The 19,316-nt window shown below is 37.6% G+C and overlaps 3 protein-coding genes across 3 annotated transcripts; 2 read left to right on the top strand and 1 right to left on the bottom strand.

Annotated features, from left to right (window-relative positions):
- Window positions 1–2,339: 2,339 nt before the first annotated feature.
- Window positions 2,340–3,279, top strand: LOC307109609 (olfactory receptor OR51C1-like; the record flags this gene model as incomplete). The annotated part of the gene is given in 2 exon segments (XM_079788426.1): window positions 2,340–3,254; window positions 3,256–3,279. Coding segments are annotated over 2 exon segments (939 nt in total).
- Window positions 3,280–12,282: 9,003 nt separating this feature from the next.
- Window positions 12,283–13,233, top strand: LOC307109569 (olfactory receptor OR51C1-like; the record flags this gene model as incomplete). The annotated part of the gene is made up of 1 exon (XM_079788382.1): window positions 12,283–13,233. One exon carries the CDS (start codon window positions 12,283–12,285, stop codon window positions 13,231–13,233), a length of 951 nt encoding a protein of 316 aa, XP_079644508.1.
- A 4,262-nt stretch (window positions 13,234–17,495) lies between these two features.
- LOC307109588 (olfactory receptor OR51C1-like) lies at window positions 17,496–18,440 on the bottom strand (the record flags this gene model as incomplete). The annotated part of the gene is made up of 1 exon (XM_079788401.1): window positions 17,496–18,440. One exon carries the CDS (start codon window positions 18,438–18,440, stop codon window positions 17,496–17,498), a length of 945 nt encoding a protein of 314 aa, XP_079644527.1.
- Window positions 18,441–19,316: the final 876 nt, after the last annotated feature.

Below are 19,316 nucleotides of genomic sequence, written 5' to 3'. Positions count from 1 at the left end.
GAATCAATATAAGGAACTTCTTTGATCCTATCAATTTCTTGATCTGGCTGAATGCATGCTCACATCCTCCAGCAGTGATGGCTTCTTAAGGAAGTCCCTCCCCAGTATATTTTCAATGCCCTTTGGCAAAAACAGAACAAAAAGAAACTTTTGAGATATGTTCTCCAATTGATATTTGAGAGCTTCCAATGAGTTTCATTGTTCTTGTTGAGCTTACCTTTAGACCATCTGTCTTCAGGGAGAATTTTCCTTAAATAATACCAGGTTCACAGCTTAAACATTAAATACTTTAATACCATATCTATCACTCACTGTGGTCTATTTGAATAATTTTAATTAGTTCTCTCCCAGTATTTAGTTTTTTACCAATAGTTGTTTTGTATTTGTTCAACCAGAAGTCTGATGAATATTGAATATTATCTTTACTACTAGAGGCTCAATGCACGAAGATTTGTGCAAGAATGGGCCTTCTTTCCCCTGGCTGCAGGCACCGCCTTCGCTCTGGCTGGAGCTGCCTTTTCGCCTTCCCACGCTGCCCAGAGGCCCAGAGCAGCTGGGGTGGTGTGGAATGCCTGCGACCTGCCCCACTGCTGGCCTCTCGGTGCCTGTGTATGCAAATTAACCCACCATCTTTATTGGGTTAATTTGCATACTCACTCCTGATTGGCTGGTGGGCATCTTACTCTTTTATTAGTGTAGATCTTATTTTCATTGGGTACACAAGGACTTATAAATCTTTATATCCTCTTAAGGGTTTTTTCCTTGGAAACTGATAAGTGAAGAAAAGCAGGATGAATTGCTTTTTGTGTTGTTGTACGGTTGCCCACAACTAGCCTATTTGCCCATGAACATAGATCATAAAACTGGAAAATGTTACCATTATCTATCTAATCTCCTGTTTCATACATAGATGGAAATATGATATAACATGTGGGAGTCTTGCTAAAACCCAGGTGTCTTCACACAGTTTAGTGATCTGTCTCTTTCTCTATTTCACCCAAGATTAACTCTAAACCTAAGAAAATAATAACTGGGTATGCACTTCACTTCTACTGAAGAACAGGACAAGGTTCATAGTGATCCTACTTTATGCAATATACTAGAGACCCGGTGCACGAAATTCATGCACGGGGGGTGTGTCCCTCAGCCCAGCCTGCACCCTCTTCAATCTGGGACCCCTCAAGGGATGTCCGACTGCCCGTTTAGGTCTGATCCTACTGGGTTTGGGCCTAAACGGGCAGTCGGACATCCCTCTCACAATCCAGGACTGCTGGCTCCCAACTGCCTTCCTGCTTGCCCCTAACCGCTTCTGCCTGCCAGCCTGATCACCCCCTAACCACTCCCCTGCCAGCCTGATTGCCCCTAACTGCCCTCCCCTGCAGGCCTGGTCACCCCTAACTGCCCTCCTCTGCAGGTCTGGTCACCCCCAACTGCCCTCCCCTGCAGGCCTTGTCTCCCCCCAACTGCTTTCCCCTGCAGGCTTGGGTCCCCCCCAACTGCCCTTCTTTGCAGGCCCGGTCTCCCCCAACTTCCCTCCTCTGCTGGCCTGGTCACCCCTAACTGCCCTCCCCTGCAGGCTTGATCACCTCCAACTGCCCTCCCTTGTAGGCCTGGTCCCTCCCAACTGCCCTCCCCTGCTGGCCATCTTGTGGTGGCCATCTGTGTCCACATGGGGGCAGGATCTTTGACCACATAGGGGCAGCCATCTTGTGTGTTGGAGTGCTGGTCAATTTGAATATTACTCTTTTATTAGGTAGGATAGAGGCCTGGTGCATGGGTGGGGGCTGGCTGGTTTGCCCTGAAGGGTGTCCCGGATCAGGGTGGGGGTTCCCTTGGGGTGTGGGGTGGCCTGGGCGAGGGGCCTGTGGTGGTTTGCAGGCCAGCCACGGCCCCCAGCTACCCAAGTGGAGGTCCTGGTATCTGGGATTTATTTATCTTATATAATTGAAATTTTGTAGCCTTCAGCGGAGCCAAACCTCCTGCTCACTCTGTGGCTGCAGCCATTTTTTTTTGGATTTATTTATCTTCTGTAATTGAAACTTTGTAGCCTTGATTGGAGGCCTGGACCCGCCAGGGTGTGCAAAAAGCTTGGTTTCCTCCATTGCCGGGGAAACCCAAGCCTCCTGCTTGCTCCGTGGCCGCAGCCATCTTGGTTGGGTTAATTTGCATACTCACTCCTGATTGGCTGGTGGACGTGGTTTGTGGGTGTAGCAGAGTGATGGTTAATTTGCATATTACTCTTTTATTAGATAGGATAGAATAAAATGAAAATTATTTTCTTCCCTATTTTTACAGGTTATGCTTTTTTCCCCTAGGGAAATCTACTTCCTTCACTCATCATGCCATCCTTCAATCAGAGCATCTGCCACCCTGCAGTTTTCTTCCTTACAGGCATCCCTGGTTTTGAAACTTACCATGCCTGGATCTCCATCCCATTCTGTTGTCTCTATGCCATTGCAATCTCTGGGAATGGAATGATCTTGTTTGTCATCATCACTGAGTCAAGTCTTCATGAACCCATGTACTATTTCCTCTCTATGCTATCCTTCACGGACCTAGGATTGTGCCTTTCCACATTGGTCACCATACTGGGTATTTTCTGGTTTAATGCTCGAGAAATCAGCTTCAATGCCTGCATTGGCCAAATGTTCTTTATCCATGGTTTCACGTTCATGGAGTCCTCAGTACTCCTGGCGATGGCCTTTGACCGCTTCATTGCCATCTGTAACCCACTGAGATATGCCACAATCTTAACCAACTCAAGGATCATCAAAGTGGGCTTTGCAATAGTTATTAGGGGAACAACAGCTCTAGTGCCTTTACTTCTGCTCCTTAAGCGTCTGTCCTTCTGCCATAGTCATGTTCTGCACCATTCATATTGTTTCCACCCAGATGTGATGAAGCTTTCGTGCTCAGACACCAAGATCAACAGTGCATTTGGCCTGTCCATTGTTGTCTCTACTGCTGGCTTAGACTCCATCTTGATCCTCCTCTCCTATGTTCTGATAATCCACTCTGTGCTCAGCATTGCCTCCCCAGAGGAAAGGAAAAAGGCCTTTGGAACCTGTGTCTCACACATAAGTGCTGTTGCCATTTTCTACATCCCCATGATCAGCTTGTCACTGGTGCATAGATTTGGGAAGCACGCCCCTCCCCTTGTGCACACTCTCATTGCCAATGTTTACCTACTTATCCCTCCTGTAATGAATCCCATAATCTACAGTGTAAAGACCAAGCAAATTCGTAAGGCTGTGCTCAAAATATTTCTTCCTAAGCTAATTTAGGAAATTTTTATTTTTTTTAAATATATTTTATTGATTTTTTTACAGAGAGGAAGGGAGAGGGATAGAGAGCTAGAAACATCAATGAGAGAGAAACATCGACCAGCTGCCTCCTGCACACCCCTACTGGGGATATGCCTGCAACTAATGTACATGCCCTTGACAGGAATCAAACCTGGGACCTTTCAGTCCACAGACCGATGCTCTATCCACTGAGCCAAACCGGTTTTGGCAAAGATAATTTAGGAAATTTTTAGATTACCATATCTTTACAAAGTCTTCTCTAACTCATATTTTATCATCTACCAATATGAGTTACAACTGTACCTTGAAAAAGCATGTTTCTATATGCTTCCACTCTATTGTGATGAACTGGTAATTTACTAATCCCTTCACCTTCTTTCACCCAGCCACTCAACCCATCACCCCTCTGACAGCTGTCAGTCTGTTCTATGTATCAATGCCTCTGTTTCTACTTTGTTCATCAGTTTATTTTGTTCATTAAATTAGATTCCACATATTTTTTTCATTGGACTCCACAGATATTTAAATGGAGTTCTCCAATCTAACACTTCAGTACTTGGAACGTCCCTTTTAATAGCTGCCACTTTCCCTTCAGTATTCTCCTGTATAAAATTCCGGCAGTAGTTTCATCTAGCAATGTTATTTAACCATTTGTTCCATTTTTCATGAATTTTCCAAATTTATAGATAACTAATTATACTATTATCCAGTTATACTATTAATTTAATCTTTATTTCAACTCAAATTCTCCCCATTCTAGGGCGAGAGTACTTTGGGCAGGTGTGCTCTCTCCACTTGCCTTATAAACTTGAATTCATCTTCTTATTGTGATAGAATTCACACACAACACAATTTATCAATTGAATGTGCAAAATTTAATGGTTTTTATTATATTCACATAGTTGTGCAACTATTACCACAAAAAGTTTTAGAACATATTCATAATCATAAAAGAAAAACTGAGCAACTCCTTTCCTACCTGGTTCTATGTCTTACGATTGCTGTGTTACTGGCAAACCACTGGTGAGCAAACACATGGGATATTCATTAACACCATTTGTCTCTTACTTTTGCCCTATTAAAGCTTTGACTTGCAGCTATTCAGGGTCAAATTGCTATTGAATAAGAAGTGGAATTGAAATTCATCTCTAGGATTATCCTTTGGGGAATTAGAGTGAGCTAGACTGAAAAAAAATTGCCCTTCATACTCTGTCATTTGGGGCACAAAGGTTAGCAGGACCTAGTTATTTAGAGTTCTCTCCTAGGAATTTGTGTTCCTGCTGGGTAAATGTCTCTCACCAGGCAGCTTCTGAACTCTTCATTAAGGTTTTCTTTCTTAAATCTGATTGCTCTGTCTTCCTGAGAACTCCTCATGAATTCTTCGCAAAAGAGAACCTCTTTAGAGATGGTTTAAGAGGGCAAGATTAAGTAGGGACTGTTTCCCTTACCTTAGGACAGAAGGACTTCTTTTTTTTTTTTTTAAAGGTTTTTTTTTTTTCTTTAAAAGCCTATCTTCTCAAGACTATCAGCTCAAGTATCTTCTGGCAAGGATTTGCTGGAAAGGAAACCCTTATATATTGTAGTGGGATTATAAATTGGTCCAACTACTATAGAAAACAATAAGGAAAAATTGTGGTACATCTATACAATGGAATACTATGCTGCACTAAAAATGAAGGATTTCCTACCATTTGCAACAACATGGATAGAACTGGAGAGCATTATGCTAAGTGAAATAAGCCAGTCAGAGAAAGATAAATATCACATGATCTCACTCATCTATGGGAAATAATGAACAACATAAACTGATGAACAAAGATCCAGAGACAGGGAAGTATCTATCAGATTGTCAAACCTCAGAGGGAAAGTAGGGGAGGGTGGGGGTAAAGGGGAGAGATCAACCAAAGGACTTGTATGCATGCATATAAGCCTAACCAGTGGACACAGACAACAGGGGAGTGAGGGCATGAGTGTGGGGGGGGGGGGGAGGGTTGGGAAGGTAATGGGGGGTTGAGGACAAATATATAATATCTCAATCAATAAAGAAATTAAAAAGAAAAAAAGAAGGAGGTTCCTCAAAAAATTAAAAATAAATCCACTATATAATCCAGCAATTCCACCCAAAGGAAATGAAAACAGGATTTGAAAGAGATGTATACACTCCCACATTTATTGCAGCATTATTCACAATAACCAAGATATGAAGATGACCCAAATACCCATCAATGGTTGAATGGATAAAAAAATGTGGTACATATACACAATAGAATATTGTTCACCCATGAAAAAGGAATATATTCTCCCATTTGTGACAACATGAGTGGATCTTAAACACATTATGCTAAGTAAAGTAAGATAAATCACAGAGAGAAAGACAAGACTGTATGATATCACTTATATGTAGAATCTAAAAAAAACGAAACCTTTAAAAAACAGTGTGAAATGGTGATTACCAGGGAGTAGGGGTGGATAAGAGTGATTGTGTTTAAGGAAACAAACTTGTAATGAGTAGTAAAAAAGTCATAGAGATCTAATAACACAGTATAATGGATGCAGACAATAATATTATGCTATAATTATTAATGTAATAAATATTGGTACGTTAGGAATCATATTACAATATATAAATGTAGCAAAGCAACACACACTACATCTTAAATATACACAGTGTTACACATCAAATTTATTAAAAAACAAATGAGTAAGTAAATAAATAATAACTAAAGACTGCTACTTCCTGGGATGACTTTTCAAAGAGCACAGGATAGTGTTGAATAACTTTCCCTTCTACACCCAAGAATTTTTTTTTGCACGAGGTCAGTGTTTAGTGCATTGAAAAATTTTCTGAATACATCAGGGACTGTATAATATTCAGATAGTTTATGCAACCAACAGCTCAGAAATTGGTTAACTCAGTAGTATATATTCAAGAGATTCCTTTATTATGTTAACTTAAGAATAATTGCAATGTTTAAAAGTTTTTACAAATATAGAATACAGTCATGAGCACGTGTTCATTCATTTGACAATTTTTTAAAAATTAAGTTCTTTTAAAGTAAGGACTGGTAGAAAACATGGCATTTGGAGTCAGAAAGGAGAAAATTCAGTTCCTAAATCTGCTATTGACTCGTTGGGTGAATGTGAGAACATGATTCCTCTGAGCCTCAGTTTTCTAATCTTAGCCTTAGTTCTTCCACCTTAAAAAAGAACTGAGATCCAATGCATGTTGTGATAGTAATGGATATGAGACTTAGTCCTGGGAGCTGTCTATTTATATGTTCCTGGTGGTCTGGTTATAGAAAAGAATTCCCAGAGGGAGGAAAGAGGCATTTAAATGAATATATCTTTCCAAAAATAGTTATTTATATTGGCTCAGTAGTTTCAGTGCAAGAAACTCAGGGGTGGTTTAAGAGTCAGAATTTAAGAAAAGGGAACTCTCAGGTGACCTGTGGACTTTGGGTGATAATGATGTATCCATATAGGTTCATCAGTTGTAACAAATGTACCATCTAGTGGGGGATGGTGCTAATGGGGAAAGCTACGTATGTGTGGGGGCAAGGTGTATTTGGACATTCCTTGTATTTTCCTTTTAATTTTGCTGTGAACTTAAAACTGCTCTAAAAAATGAAGTCTTAAACAACAACAATAAAAATTAAGTAGGGGAATATTTACACATTTTCATTATGATTATTTCTATATCTAAAATTGATATTGCCTATTAATTTTAATGTACTTTAAAGTTTTTCAAGTTTTAAAAATAATTCTCTGAAGATTTTTTGCCAATCCCCCCCCCCCCAAAAAAAAAAATTTTTAAGCAGCATTCTCAGGCAATATGTGAAGATGCACACACACATACAAACACACACATATGGCAAAAGAAAGAGAATGGGATACTGTGAAAAGGAAAAGAAAAACATAAAAGGAAAGCTACCCTTGCTCCTAAGCTTTGCTAATAGAGATCCCTGCATTAGAATAGTTCTACTATTTCCCAGGAGTTTTCTGATTAAGAGATTTCAGGCAGCCTGGGTCATGGTGCTTATATATACCACACATCCCTGAAGAAAACACCTCCCCAGCTCTTGAGGCCCTTCCTGGCAAACAGGGCAGGAAAGACCACATCTTCATACTTTGTAAGTAAAACTGCTGCATTCAGGGAAAACATCAGACTTTACACATACTGGTTCCCTTTAAGAGTGGGAAAGATGTATTAACTGCCATGAGCTCTCATGATTGCCTAGAGAAAACTATAGAAAGCTTTTTCCTGAAATCTGTATTTGGAGACACTATAGTCTGATTGGGTTTCTTTGATCTGTGTACCATGTGTCTTGATGTTTGGAAAGTCCCCAGCCTGCCCTTGCAATTGTGAGTTTTCTGGTTAGTTGTGCCACATTTCAAAATCATCACCTAAGAACAGATGGCTTTACTGCCCCCATCATTTACCACCCACATCATTCTCATCCACATTTACCACTATTAAATGCCTACCATGTACTAGTTAGCAGGTTAAATGCTTTATAAATGCTATCTTATTTAATCCTTAAACATTAATGCTTTTGGTAAGCTTCCAATTCCACAGAACTAGATTCTAATGTGCTTATTTGGAGAACCACAGCTAATTGGTGGCAGAGCCAGCATTTGAATCTAGGTTTGCCAACCCTATAACCATAATAATGGCTTTCTATGTTCAGGGGAGAGAGACAACTCAAAGTATTCCTGCACAGAACCTGCAGCATGTTCCTACAGTGGGACTGAAATATTATCTTCATATAAGGAGAGGATAATGATAAAAAAATGGAAGGAGGCACATAAAAGTTTACCTTAAAATATTAAGGCATATTTGACTGTCAAAAAAAAATCAACACAGCCAGGCTGTTGTGGCTTGGTGGTTGAGTGTTGACCTATGAACCAGAAGGTTATGGTTCGATACCTGGTCAGGGCACATGCTCAGGTTGCCAGCTTGATCCCCAGTAGGTGGTGTGCAGAAGGCAGCCAATCGAAGATGATTCTCTCAATGATGTTTCTATCTCTCTCCCTCTTCCTTCTTCTCTGAAATAAATTAAAAATATATTAAAAAACAAAGAAAAACCAAATCAACACACACAGTACTCATTTTGTGAGAATAAAAGAGAGTTCAATGAGATTCTTCCAATAGTCACATGCATAATTTTAGGCTACATGACATGAATTAAATGATCAAAGCTGTTGTGTTGAAATCCTGATATATTTCTAGAGTTCTTGGTCAGTTCAAATTAATGTTGACTTGTTAAATGAACCAATGGAACAAATAATGAGTTTTGGGTTTAAATTGTATCAAAAAGTATCTATTATCTTCTCATACTGCACAATACAGTGCAAAGGTACTGGGAATAGATGATAAATAAGCAATTATCTACCTGACAGTACCTTATGTTAGTGGAAGAGGCATATTTTTAAAAAACTATGATCATACAATGGAACAACTACTATTCCAGATATATAAATAAAAAAGAATGGCTCCAGTGGAAGGAGCATTTCCTTCTGACTTGACATAGATAAGGTGATGCCACAAAAAGCTTCCAGAAGTAAACAAATTAATGTTGAATTGATAAGTGCACGAAAGGAGAAAATAATGAGTCTTTCGAATTTAGAATTTAGGCTCATTCAAAGAAGAGTGGGAAATTCGTGAATAAAGCAAATGACAGCATTGTGAAAGAACTTGCTACATTTGGTAGTTTGCTGAAGTAGGAAAATCCCAGGTTGACTATATGGGTTTGGGAAGAGGTTAGGTAGCAGTAATAGTAGGTTTTGGTGAGATTGGAAAGATCTTTGGCTGCTGTAGTAAAGAGGTAAAGAATTTTAACCTTTTGCTGAAGGCAGTGAAGAGCTCTGTATAAGGAGTGATGTGAAGATGTGCTTTTGAGATTATGTTCATGTCACTATGGAAAATTTGGAAACACTTGCAACTCAGGACAGGGAAATTACTTATGAGAATATTGTGGTAGTTCCTGCAAAAACTAATGAGAGTTTTATATAAGATGGAGGTGATGGAACTGGAGGATAAGGATGGTCAATCAAAGGCTATGTAAGATCTGAATCTATAGTAGTTTGGAGGTTGAATGACCTAGACAGTTGTGTAGGCAGAATTCTAAAAGGGCCCTCAAGGTTCCTGCCCCCTATGTCCTTGTCCAGTATAAAACCCACAACTTGAGTGTGAGTGAACCTATGAATGTGATGGGGTATCACGTCTGTGATTATGTTATATTGTATAGCAAAGGGAGTTTACAGATGTAAATAAGGTCCCTGATTATTTGACTTTGAATTAATAAAAAAGGAAATTATGCTGGATTAGACTGACCTAATCATTTGAGCCTTTAAAAGAGACAAGAGCCCTAACCGGTTTGGCTCAGTAGATAGAGCATCGGCCTGCGGACTCAAGGGTCCCAGGTTCGATTCTGGTCAAGGGCATGTACCTTGGTTGCGGGCACATCCCCAGTAAGGGGTGTGCAAGAGGCACCTGATTGATGCTTCTCTCTCATTGATGTTTCTAACTCTGTATCCCTCTCCCTTCCTCTCTGTAAAAAAATCAATAATAATAAAAAAAAAAGAGACAAGAAACAGCAGAGAGATTCCTCTACTGGATTAGAAGATGCAAATATCATGTTGTGACAGTTCTACATGTCTGGGAGCTAAGAGCTACCCCCAGCTCACAGCAGCAAGAAAACGGAGACCTCAGTCCTACACCACAAGGAGCTCAATGTGAGATCCTGAGCAGAGATCCTATTTATGTTGTGCTCAGATGTCTGATTTACTGAAATGTGAGATAATGGATGTGTCTTATTTTAAGTCATGCATTTGTGCTAGTTTTTATGCAGAAACAGAGAACTAATGCGACAGAGTATGTTTCAGTCTAAAAAGAAGCCAGATTTCAACTATATGTGTGAACCATTAAAGAGGGAAATGAGGATGAACAAATGTTCAATAAATTGTTGGTTAAAAGAAGGATATTCATGCTACAGGAAAGCAGGGTTAATAAGAGAGGGTTGTTAGTTTTTTTATTGTGTGTTTATGTTTGTTTTTTGTTTTACATTGTGTTTAAGGTGAAAATAAAGTTGGCATGTTTACAAACTATGCTAATGTGAGATTGGAAAGGGAATATAAATCAAAGAAAAAATAAACAAATGATGGAGTTACTTCCCGGAGTAGAAAGAGATCCTATATTCATTCTTTCTTTAGTGTTTAAATAATTCCCACATTCCTTACTATCTTAAAGATAATTCCATATTGGATCCCTGTTACCTTTAAACACGACCTTTTAACACGTATCTCACACTATAGTGGCATTCTAGAATACCGAAATCCACATATCTTGGACATGCTTAGAATATCTTCATGGTGATTTTTACCTATCATCTCCTGCACAAGTTATCTTCATGTCCTCAAGAAAGCCTTTCTTGACCTTTCCTTATACAACGTTTTCATATATACAAACTGCAGAATCTTAATCTGAGTATTTTGTATTTTAAACACAAACCCTTTAGTGTGTATATCATACTGCATTTTACTTTTTTGTTTACACATTTGTTTTCTTCACTATCCTACCCTTTGACTGATATCCTTGAGGACAGGTGCCATGTCTAATTTGCTTCTATATCCCTATTGTATGGATTATAACATGTACCCAGTAATTTAATGTTAAACTAAACATATTCCAAAAGTGATTGAGAAGCCGGGTGGTAGTGTTGTCTTTGAAAAGGAGCATAGAGTTCTTCTCATTAAGGAAGGGATTAAGAAAGGTTGAGAAAATCATAGATGTGGAGGAATAAGGGAACACATAAAGAAAATATTAATCAGGGACACTAAGTCAGACAGATAACATATATTTTCTCTCTGCTATCAGATGATAAGACATGTGGATAAGTATAAGGGACATGCAAATAAAAGTGGAAAATGAAGTGAAAGAAATTATTGTATAATGTTAACTTTAATTTTTAAAAGTGACAATACCTAATATTTGGTGATTTTTTACATTATAGTGAGATAGCGAAGTTTTTCACATATATTAACTAATTTAATCATCACAATAATTCTATGCAGTATATATATCAGTATATATATTAACATTACTTTAGAGATAGAGAATTCCAGACACACACTGTTTAGTAACACATCCTGTAGGTTGTTCAGTTGATATATATATATCAGTCCATGCTTGAACCCATCAGTTTAGAATATGTAATCCTAAAAAATTAATTTGGGATGCCAATTAAACATTCATAACATCAAAATATCCGTAATACTGACCTTTGAGACTCTCTATACTCATAGTCCTGATTGTCATTGTCTTGATTGTTTATACTTGTTATGTGGTATGAAAGTTAATTAGGTGCAGTTCAAAGTTATGGGGTTGCAAATAGGATGTATGTTCATACAAGATATTATCACAACTACTAACAGATAGTAGGGGCTCAACAAATGTTAGCTCTTCATTATGATTAGATATAATCAACCTGATTGACAGAAAGTACTCAGGTGATAAAGATAAGATTTCTTTTTGGGTCACTGGAAGTTAACTTACTTTATTGACTAAATTGAATCACTGCATATACTGTTTGCTGTTCATCTAAAATTTTGTATAACTCTATAGACATATTTCAACAAATATTTATTGACTGCCAAACAAGTGAAATCAAGAAGTGAATGGGTAAACCTCCCTGAACAGACGTGTGAATTTAAATAAATTAGGCCACTGTTAGATTTGTTTGTTACAAAGTCTGTATCCTCACATAATTGTTCATTTCCTATTTTATGCTCCTTGATTAGATGTAGTCTTAGTTTTTCTTTTTTAACCAATCTTTATGAGCTTTTTATATAATATAGAGATTGTCTTTCATAAATGTTTATCTGGTGAAATAATTAATTTCAAGTTGACTGCATTTTAGAGAAATATGATATATCATTGCAGGATACCCCGATTAAGATTCTGCAGTTTGAGTTCAACATGTCAATGTTCCAGAATACCACATCCTCTTCCATCATTTTCCTGCTAACTGGTGTTCCTGGGCTGGAAGCCTTCCACATCTGGATCTCCATTCCCTTCTGCTTTCTCTATATAACAGCCCTCTCGGGAAACAGCCTGATTCTCTTTGCCATTGTCACTCAGCCCAGTCTCCACGAACCCATGTATTATTTCCTCTTCATGCTGTCCACCACTGACCTCGGCTTGTCCATATCCACCCTAGTCACCATGTTGGGTATATTCTGGTTCAATGCCCGGAAGATCAGCTTTAATGCCTGCTTGTCACAGATGTTTTTCATTCAACTTTGCACTGTCATGGAATCCTCAGTGCTGTTGGCCATGGCTTTTGATCGTTTTGTGGCCATTTCTAAACCTCTTAGATATGCCTCTATCTTAACTGATCTTAAAATAGCACAGATTGGAGTAGCAATCATCACCAGAGGGACACTAATACAGATTCCTTTGGTGTTGCTTCTGAAAAGACTATCTTACTGTCGCAACCACGTGCTCCACCACTCCTATTGTTTCCACCCAGATGTGATGAAGCTCTCATGCACAGACACCAGGATTAATAGTGCAGTTGGATTGACTGCCCTGATCACCACTGCTGGAGTAGACTCAATCTTGATCATCCTTTCTTATGTTTTGATCATTAAGACGGTCCTTAGCATTGCATCCTCAAAAGAAAGGAAGAAAGCCTTCAACACATGTATCTCCCATATTGGGGCTGTTGCTGCATTTTATATCCCATTGATCAGTTTGTCCTTTGTTCACAGATTTGGGAAACATGCCCCACCATATGTACATACTATGATTGCCAATGCCTATCTGCTGATCCCCCCTGTAATGAATCCCATTATTTACAGTGTGAAGACCAAACAGATACGCAGGGCTGTGCTGAAAATTCTCTATCCCAGTGCAGCAAAGAACTAGATGGATTTTTTAAATTTTCTATTTCTGGTCATTAAATAGATGAGTAAAATGCCACTTACAGGAGTTAAAATGTTGAGTCTTATGCTTGGATAAAATCATCCCAAAAGATCACTTTAACTTTAAATAAGAAGGCTGGGGGTTACAGAAATAAATTTAAGGTCAAAATTCTCTATCACTATTTTCCCCCCCCAGATAGGCATGTTTCTCTGTGATCTAAAATATGGCACAAATAGAGGTAAGTTAGGGTGAGAGGAAGAGAAGTGAAATGACTTGAGATTTCACTAGAGTCCTCTAATCCAACACTCAGAATTTAGAGCATCTCTTCAAGTAGCCCCTCTTCCCCTTCAATATTCTCCTGAACTTATTTTGGGCTTTCAGTTTCAATGTTATTTTATCTTTGTTCTACATTTCACAGATTCCCCAAATTTATAGATTGCTGATTATATTTTTATTTATATTCTGGTGTTACTACTAATTTATCTTTTTCCCCAAACATATTTTTTTCTTTTTTTAAAGGTAAGAGTAATTTGGGCATATGTACTCTCCCCACCTTCCTTATGTAATGTCCAGTAATTTTTGTGTTTTTAATGTGATAGTTTTATTATAATTTAATTTACAGATAGTACAATTTACCCATTGAATATGTAAAAGTTTAACATTTTTACTATTTACAGAGTTGTGCAACTGTTTTAAATTTTAGATTATTTAAAAAGATTTTTATTGATTTCAGAGAGAAGGGAGAGAGAGAGAGAGAGAGAGATAAAAACGTTAATGATAAGAGAGATGATTGATGGCTGCCTCCTGCATGGCCCGAGGATTAAGCCTGCAACCATGGCATGTGTCCGGACTGGGAAGCAAACAGATTCATGGTTCATGGGTCACACTCAACCACTGAGCGACATCAGCCAGCTAGATCACTTTCATAATCCACAAATGGAGCTCTGTACCCATGAGCTGTCATATCTCATTACCTTCCATCACACTCAGCCCCAGACATTACTAATCTACTTTCTGTCTCCATAAATTTGCCTATTTTGGACATCTTATAAAAATATGTGATGTTTTGATACTAGCTTTTTAAATTAGCATAATATTTTCAAAGGGTCATTCATTTAATGGTGTTATTTTTTTCATTGGCAAATAGTATTCCATTGTATGAATCTATCATGTAGTATATAGCTATTTTTTAGTTAATGAACATTTGGGTAGCAGAACCATTTGCTAAAAATACTATTTTTTCCTCATTGAAGTGTCTTGGCACCTGTGTCAAAACTCAACAAGATCCCAGTCACGGTGGCTCAGTGGTTGAGCATCAACCTATGAACCAGGAGGTCACAGTTCAATTCCCATTCAGGGCACATGCCCAGTTTGGGGGCTCGATCCCCTGTATGGGGCATGTAGGAGACAGCCAATAAATTATTCTTTCTCCTCACTGATGTCTCTCTCTCTCTCTCTCTCTCTCTCTCTCTCTCTCTCTCTCTCTCTCTTTCCCTTCCTCTCTGAAATTAAAAAAATTAAAAAAAAACTAACAAGAAATGTGAAAGTTTATTTTTGTATTCGCAATTCTATTCCATTGATCTTTATATCTATCCTGTTCAGAACCACATTGTCTGGATGACTATAGCTTTGTAGTAAAATTTGAAATTGTTAAGTGTGAATTCTCCGACTTTGCTCTTCGGCTCCCCATTCCACCCCCCAAGATGATTTTGGCTATTCTAGGTTGTGGGGAAGCATGGGATTTGGTTGGAAAGTCTGTAAGGAGGATTCTCCGAAAGGACGGGGGCCTTGACTTTTCCAAATAAGTCTGAGCCCTTGGGTGTTTTACTGGAATCTCTATGTTTAGTCTTTAGACACAACCTTGTTTAAAAAACACTACAGATGCATGTGTTTTCTCAAGGATACTTTACCCTGCTGATAGTATCTAGAGGTTAATTTTAGTTCAAGCTGTTGCTACAATAAAAGCCTAAGGAGGCAGGTGAATGGGGCTGTCTGGTTTCTTTAGCCAGGCAGTCCTTTAGCCCTCTCTTTCATAGAAACGTGTGTCAGGGTAATCATTCCATCTTTCAGGGTCTGCTGGTCAGTCCTAGCACTAGGTGTCTTAATATTCAATACGTATTTTGGGACCAGCTGTAAATTTATGCAAAGAAACAAACTTTTGGTTTTATTGATTGTATTTATTGTTTTTTTTTCAATTCTCTATTTCATTAATTTCCACCAATACAATTATTATTATTATTTTCATTTTTCTTGACTTTAGTATTCCCCCTCCCCTAAGAATCTTAAAGTGGAGGTTTAGGTAATTGATTTTAGATATTTCTTTATTCAATATAGGCATTTAAGGCTATATATTTTCCTATAAGCACTCTTTCATTTCACCTCACACTTTCATTCATCTCAAAATTTTTTCTGATTTCCTCTATGATTTCTTTTTTGGACTATTGATTATGAATGTATTGTTTAATTTTCAAATATTTGTGAATTTCCAAATTTTTGTTATTAATTTATAATTTAATTTTATCATGGCTCACTTCTTTTGAGTAATGAGCAAGTTTCTCTTATTGGTTTTAACGTAGTTCTTGAGATAATAGGCAAAGTATCCTTAAGGAATTTTGTTACTGTTTGAAATACAGTTGATAAATTTTGCTTTAAATTTTATATTTCCCATACCTATGGATATGACTGTATAAAAAGGTGGGATAAATATCAAACTTATGAAGTGATTTGCTATGGAGAAATTAGAAAGATTGGACTTGAGGGAATATATCAAGGAGGACTTTGGTCTTTTCTATAAAATCTCTTATTAATGAGAACATATTTATTATTTCTAATATAATTAAAATTTAATTTGAAAGCCTTTTTTTCTGAGTGTTTTTATGAAAAAATAGAAGGAGGAAAAGAGACAAGATTGGAGACCAAGAAACGTATAAGAAAACTGTGACTTAGTTGAAAGATTTTAGTGTCCTAGACTACGTCTAAAAATGGAGAGGAAGATATATTTTGTTGTTATAATAGAAAGAAAATACAGATTTATTGGATGCAGGAGCAAAGAGTGAGTAAGCATTAGTTTTTATCTTTGGCACCTGAAAAAAAATTAAAATTACATAATAGTTCTGAAAAACATTTATTCATGAAAAAATGAGTTGAATTATTCTTAATCAAATTGGGCTTTATGCAAACAGGGATAAGTTCCTGAGATTGAGATCTCAGGCCCCAAAATTGGCCTTTGCCTATATGGTCAGAGCTATGATCAATTGCTAGATAATATAGACAGAAAAGCTGAAATAGGTTATAAGAAAAATTTCTTATTTTTCACATGCCAAACATTGAATTGAATGACTTATCACTAAAATTATTCAGATGGCTGGCTATTTGATAGTCTCTTATGTTCAGTTCAATTTAACAACTATCATTGACTATCTGCTATGTGGAAGATATACTTTTAGGTATTGTAGCAGCATCAGAGAAAATACAGATAATTTCTAATTTAGGGAATTTACAGCTTTATGGAAATAATACCAGAACTACTACTAGTATGTATATACAACATATAGTCAAAAACACAGAAAGGGAAAAAAAATAGATACAGAGAAATCACCATAACAGGCAAATTATGAGAAGGAAAGATCAGATATAATTGAAGCAGTAATGAAAATTTAATGAAGAAGATATTTAAAGATGAGCCTTGGCACGTGTAGTATTTCAAGGTGAAGGAGTGGGTGTCAAGGTTGATGTCAAGAGGAAAGCCCACTATTAGGAAAGCTGCATGACAAAGCAGTTAGCAGACTGGTTTTCTTAGACTGCAGAGTGTGTGAAAAAAGAAAGAGGTAGATAAACTTTAAAGGGACGTTGAACCTAAATTATGGAGGACTTTATCACAGACAAGAGTTAATGCTTTATTTAGTTGTTGGATGAGAAATAAACATGGAAGAGATGCTTATTGGTTTGTTTTTAAATTTTATTTGAGCTGGACATTTGGAAAGTTAATTCAAAATGAATGACAGGTAGTTTTTGGCAGAAACAGTGTACAGATGGGCGGTCAGTTAGTCATTTATGGGAATAGGGTAACTGAGAGGTAGTGAGAATCTGAGTTAGTATTTTGGTCCAGAAAATGATTACCTTAAGTAGGATTAGCTACATTGTAGATATGTTTAATTTGGATAATTTCTAGTTCCATACAACTCTAAAGTTGCATAGGTTTATAACTCTGATTTGTGATAAATTTTCATTGACTTTGAGATGGGTTTTTAAGGGAGCAATGACTGTTAAATATGAGTTCTCTTGGAACAGAGAAGTTTGAGCATAGCTTTTTGAATCTGCTTTGTTTTCACACTATAGATGATGGGATTCATCACAGGGGGAATAAGCAAGTATAAATTAGCAATGAGTGTGGGCACAAAGGGTGGAGCACGTTTTCCAAATCTGTGAACAAAAGACAGGCTGATCAAAGGGATGTAGAATATGGCCACAGCAGTGATATGAGAAATGCAGGTGCTGAAGGCCTTTTTCCTCTCCTCTGGGGATGCAATGTTGAGAACTGAGCGAATGATCAAGACATAGGAAAGCAGGATAAAGATAGAGTCCACTCCAGCAGTAGAGATAATTGCAAATAGTCCAAATGCACTATTGATCTTTGTATCTGAACACGAGAGCTTCATCACATCAGGGTGGAAGCAGTAGGAGTGATGGAGCACGTGGCTGTGGCAGAATGATAGACGCTTAAGAAGTAGGACTAGTGGTGTCAGAATGACAGTCCCCCTGGTAATGACCGCCATGCCAATCTGTGCAATCCTTGCATGAGTTAGAATGGTAGCATATCTCAAGGGGTTAGAAATGGCCACAAAACGATCAAAGGCCATAGCCAGGAGCACTGAGGATTCCATGAAGGTGAAGAGGTGAATGAAGAACATCTGTGATAAGCAAGCATTCAAGCTGATTTCTCGTGCATTGACCCAGAATATTCCCAGTACTGTTACCAGTGTAGAGATGCATAAGCCAATGTCAGTGGTGGACAACATGGAGAGGAAATAGTACATAGGCTCATGGAGGCTTGGCTCAGTGAGGACTACAAACAGGATCAAGGTATTCCCAGAGAGGGCAGTTAAATAGAGGCAGCAGAAGGGGATGGAGATCCAGGCATGGGCCCATTCAAGTCCAGGGACTCCAGTCAAGAGGAACGTAGGGAGAGTAGAGTTATGGTAGAATGACATTATGGTCTGAAGAGGCAAAATTCTCTTATAAGATCTTGACTTTCTAAATTTAGAATTTCAAAATTATTTTTAGTTGATATACATTTAGTTCACAGAACTTTAGAGTACAGCTCAATGAAGTTTGACATCTGTATACACTCCTGGAATACCTTCCAAGATCAACTGATAAAATATTACTACCAGCCCTAACCAGTTTGCCTCAGTGGATAGAGTGTCAGCCTGTGGACTGAAAGGTCCCAGGTTTGATTCTGGTCAAGGGCAAGTACCTTGGTTGTGGGCACATCTCCAGTGGGAAATATGCAGGAGGCAGCTGATTGATGTTTCTCTCTCATATAAGTTTCTAACTATCTATCCCTCTCCCTTCTTCTCTGTAAAAAATCAATAAAATATATTAAAAGATATTACCACCAACCCAGGAGACTTCCTAACACCTCATCCTCAACAATGTCCTTTTCTATAGTAACCATTCTTCTGACTTCTATTAGCATAAATACTTTTCTCTGTTCTTCATCTTGATATATATATATATTATTTGTATCTTGCTTCTTTCACTTAATATTTTATCTGTGAGATTCATCACTGAAATAAGATATTTAATTAAGTTCAATTTACTTAGCTACATTTATTTGGTACTTACCACTTAATATCTTGTACTCTTATCAATATTTTATTTTATTTTTATACTTCAACTAGATTATAAGTTTGTACTTATTAATATGGTCTCATGAGAAGAAGGGGTTATTTTTAGCTAATTGCTTAGTAGAATTTTATGCTTTTCATAGATATTGAATATGTTCTTGCTAATTTACTTACATTTTATTTGCTTTTCCTGGAATATTCTATTTAACCAGGAGTATGACTTGGTCTAAACAAATA

This window comes from Cnephaeus nilssonii (assembly GCF_951640355.1).
Source record: "Cnephaeus nilssonii genome assembly, chromosome: 13".
Taxonomy (NCBI): Eukaryota; Metazoa; Chordata; class Mammalia; order Chiroptera; family Vespertilionidae; genus Cnephaeus; species Cnephaeus nilssonii.
The sequence above is the reverse complement of the archived record's forward strand: the minus strand, read 5'-3'. Positions and strand labels throughout refer to the sequence as shown.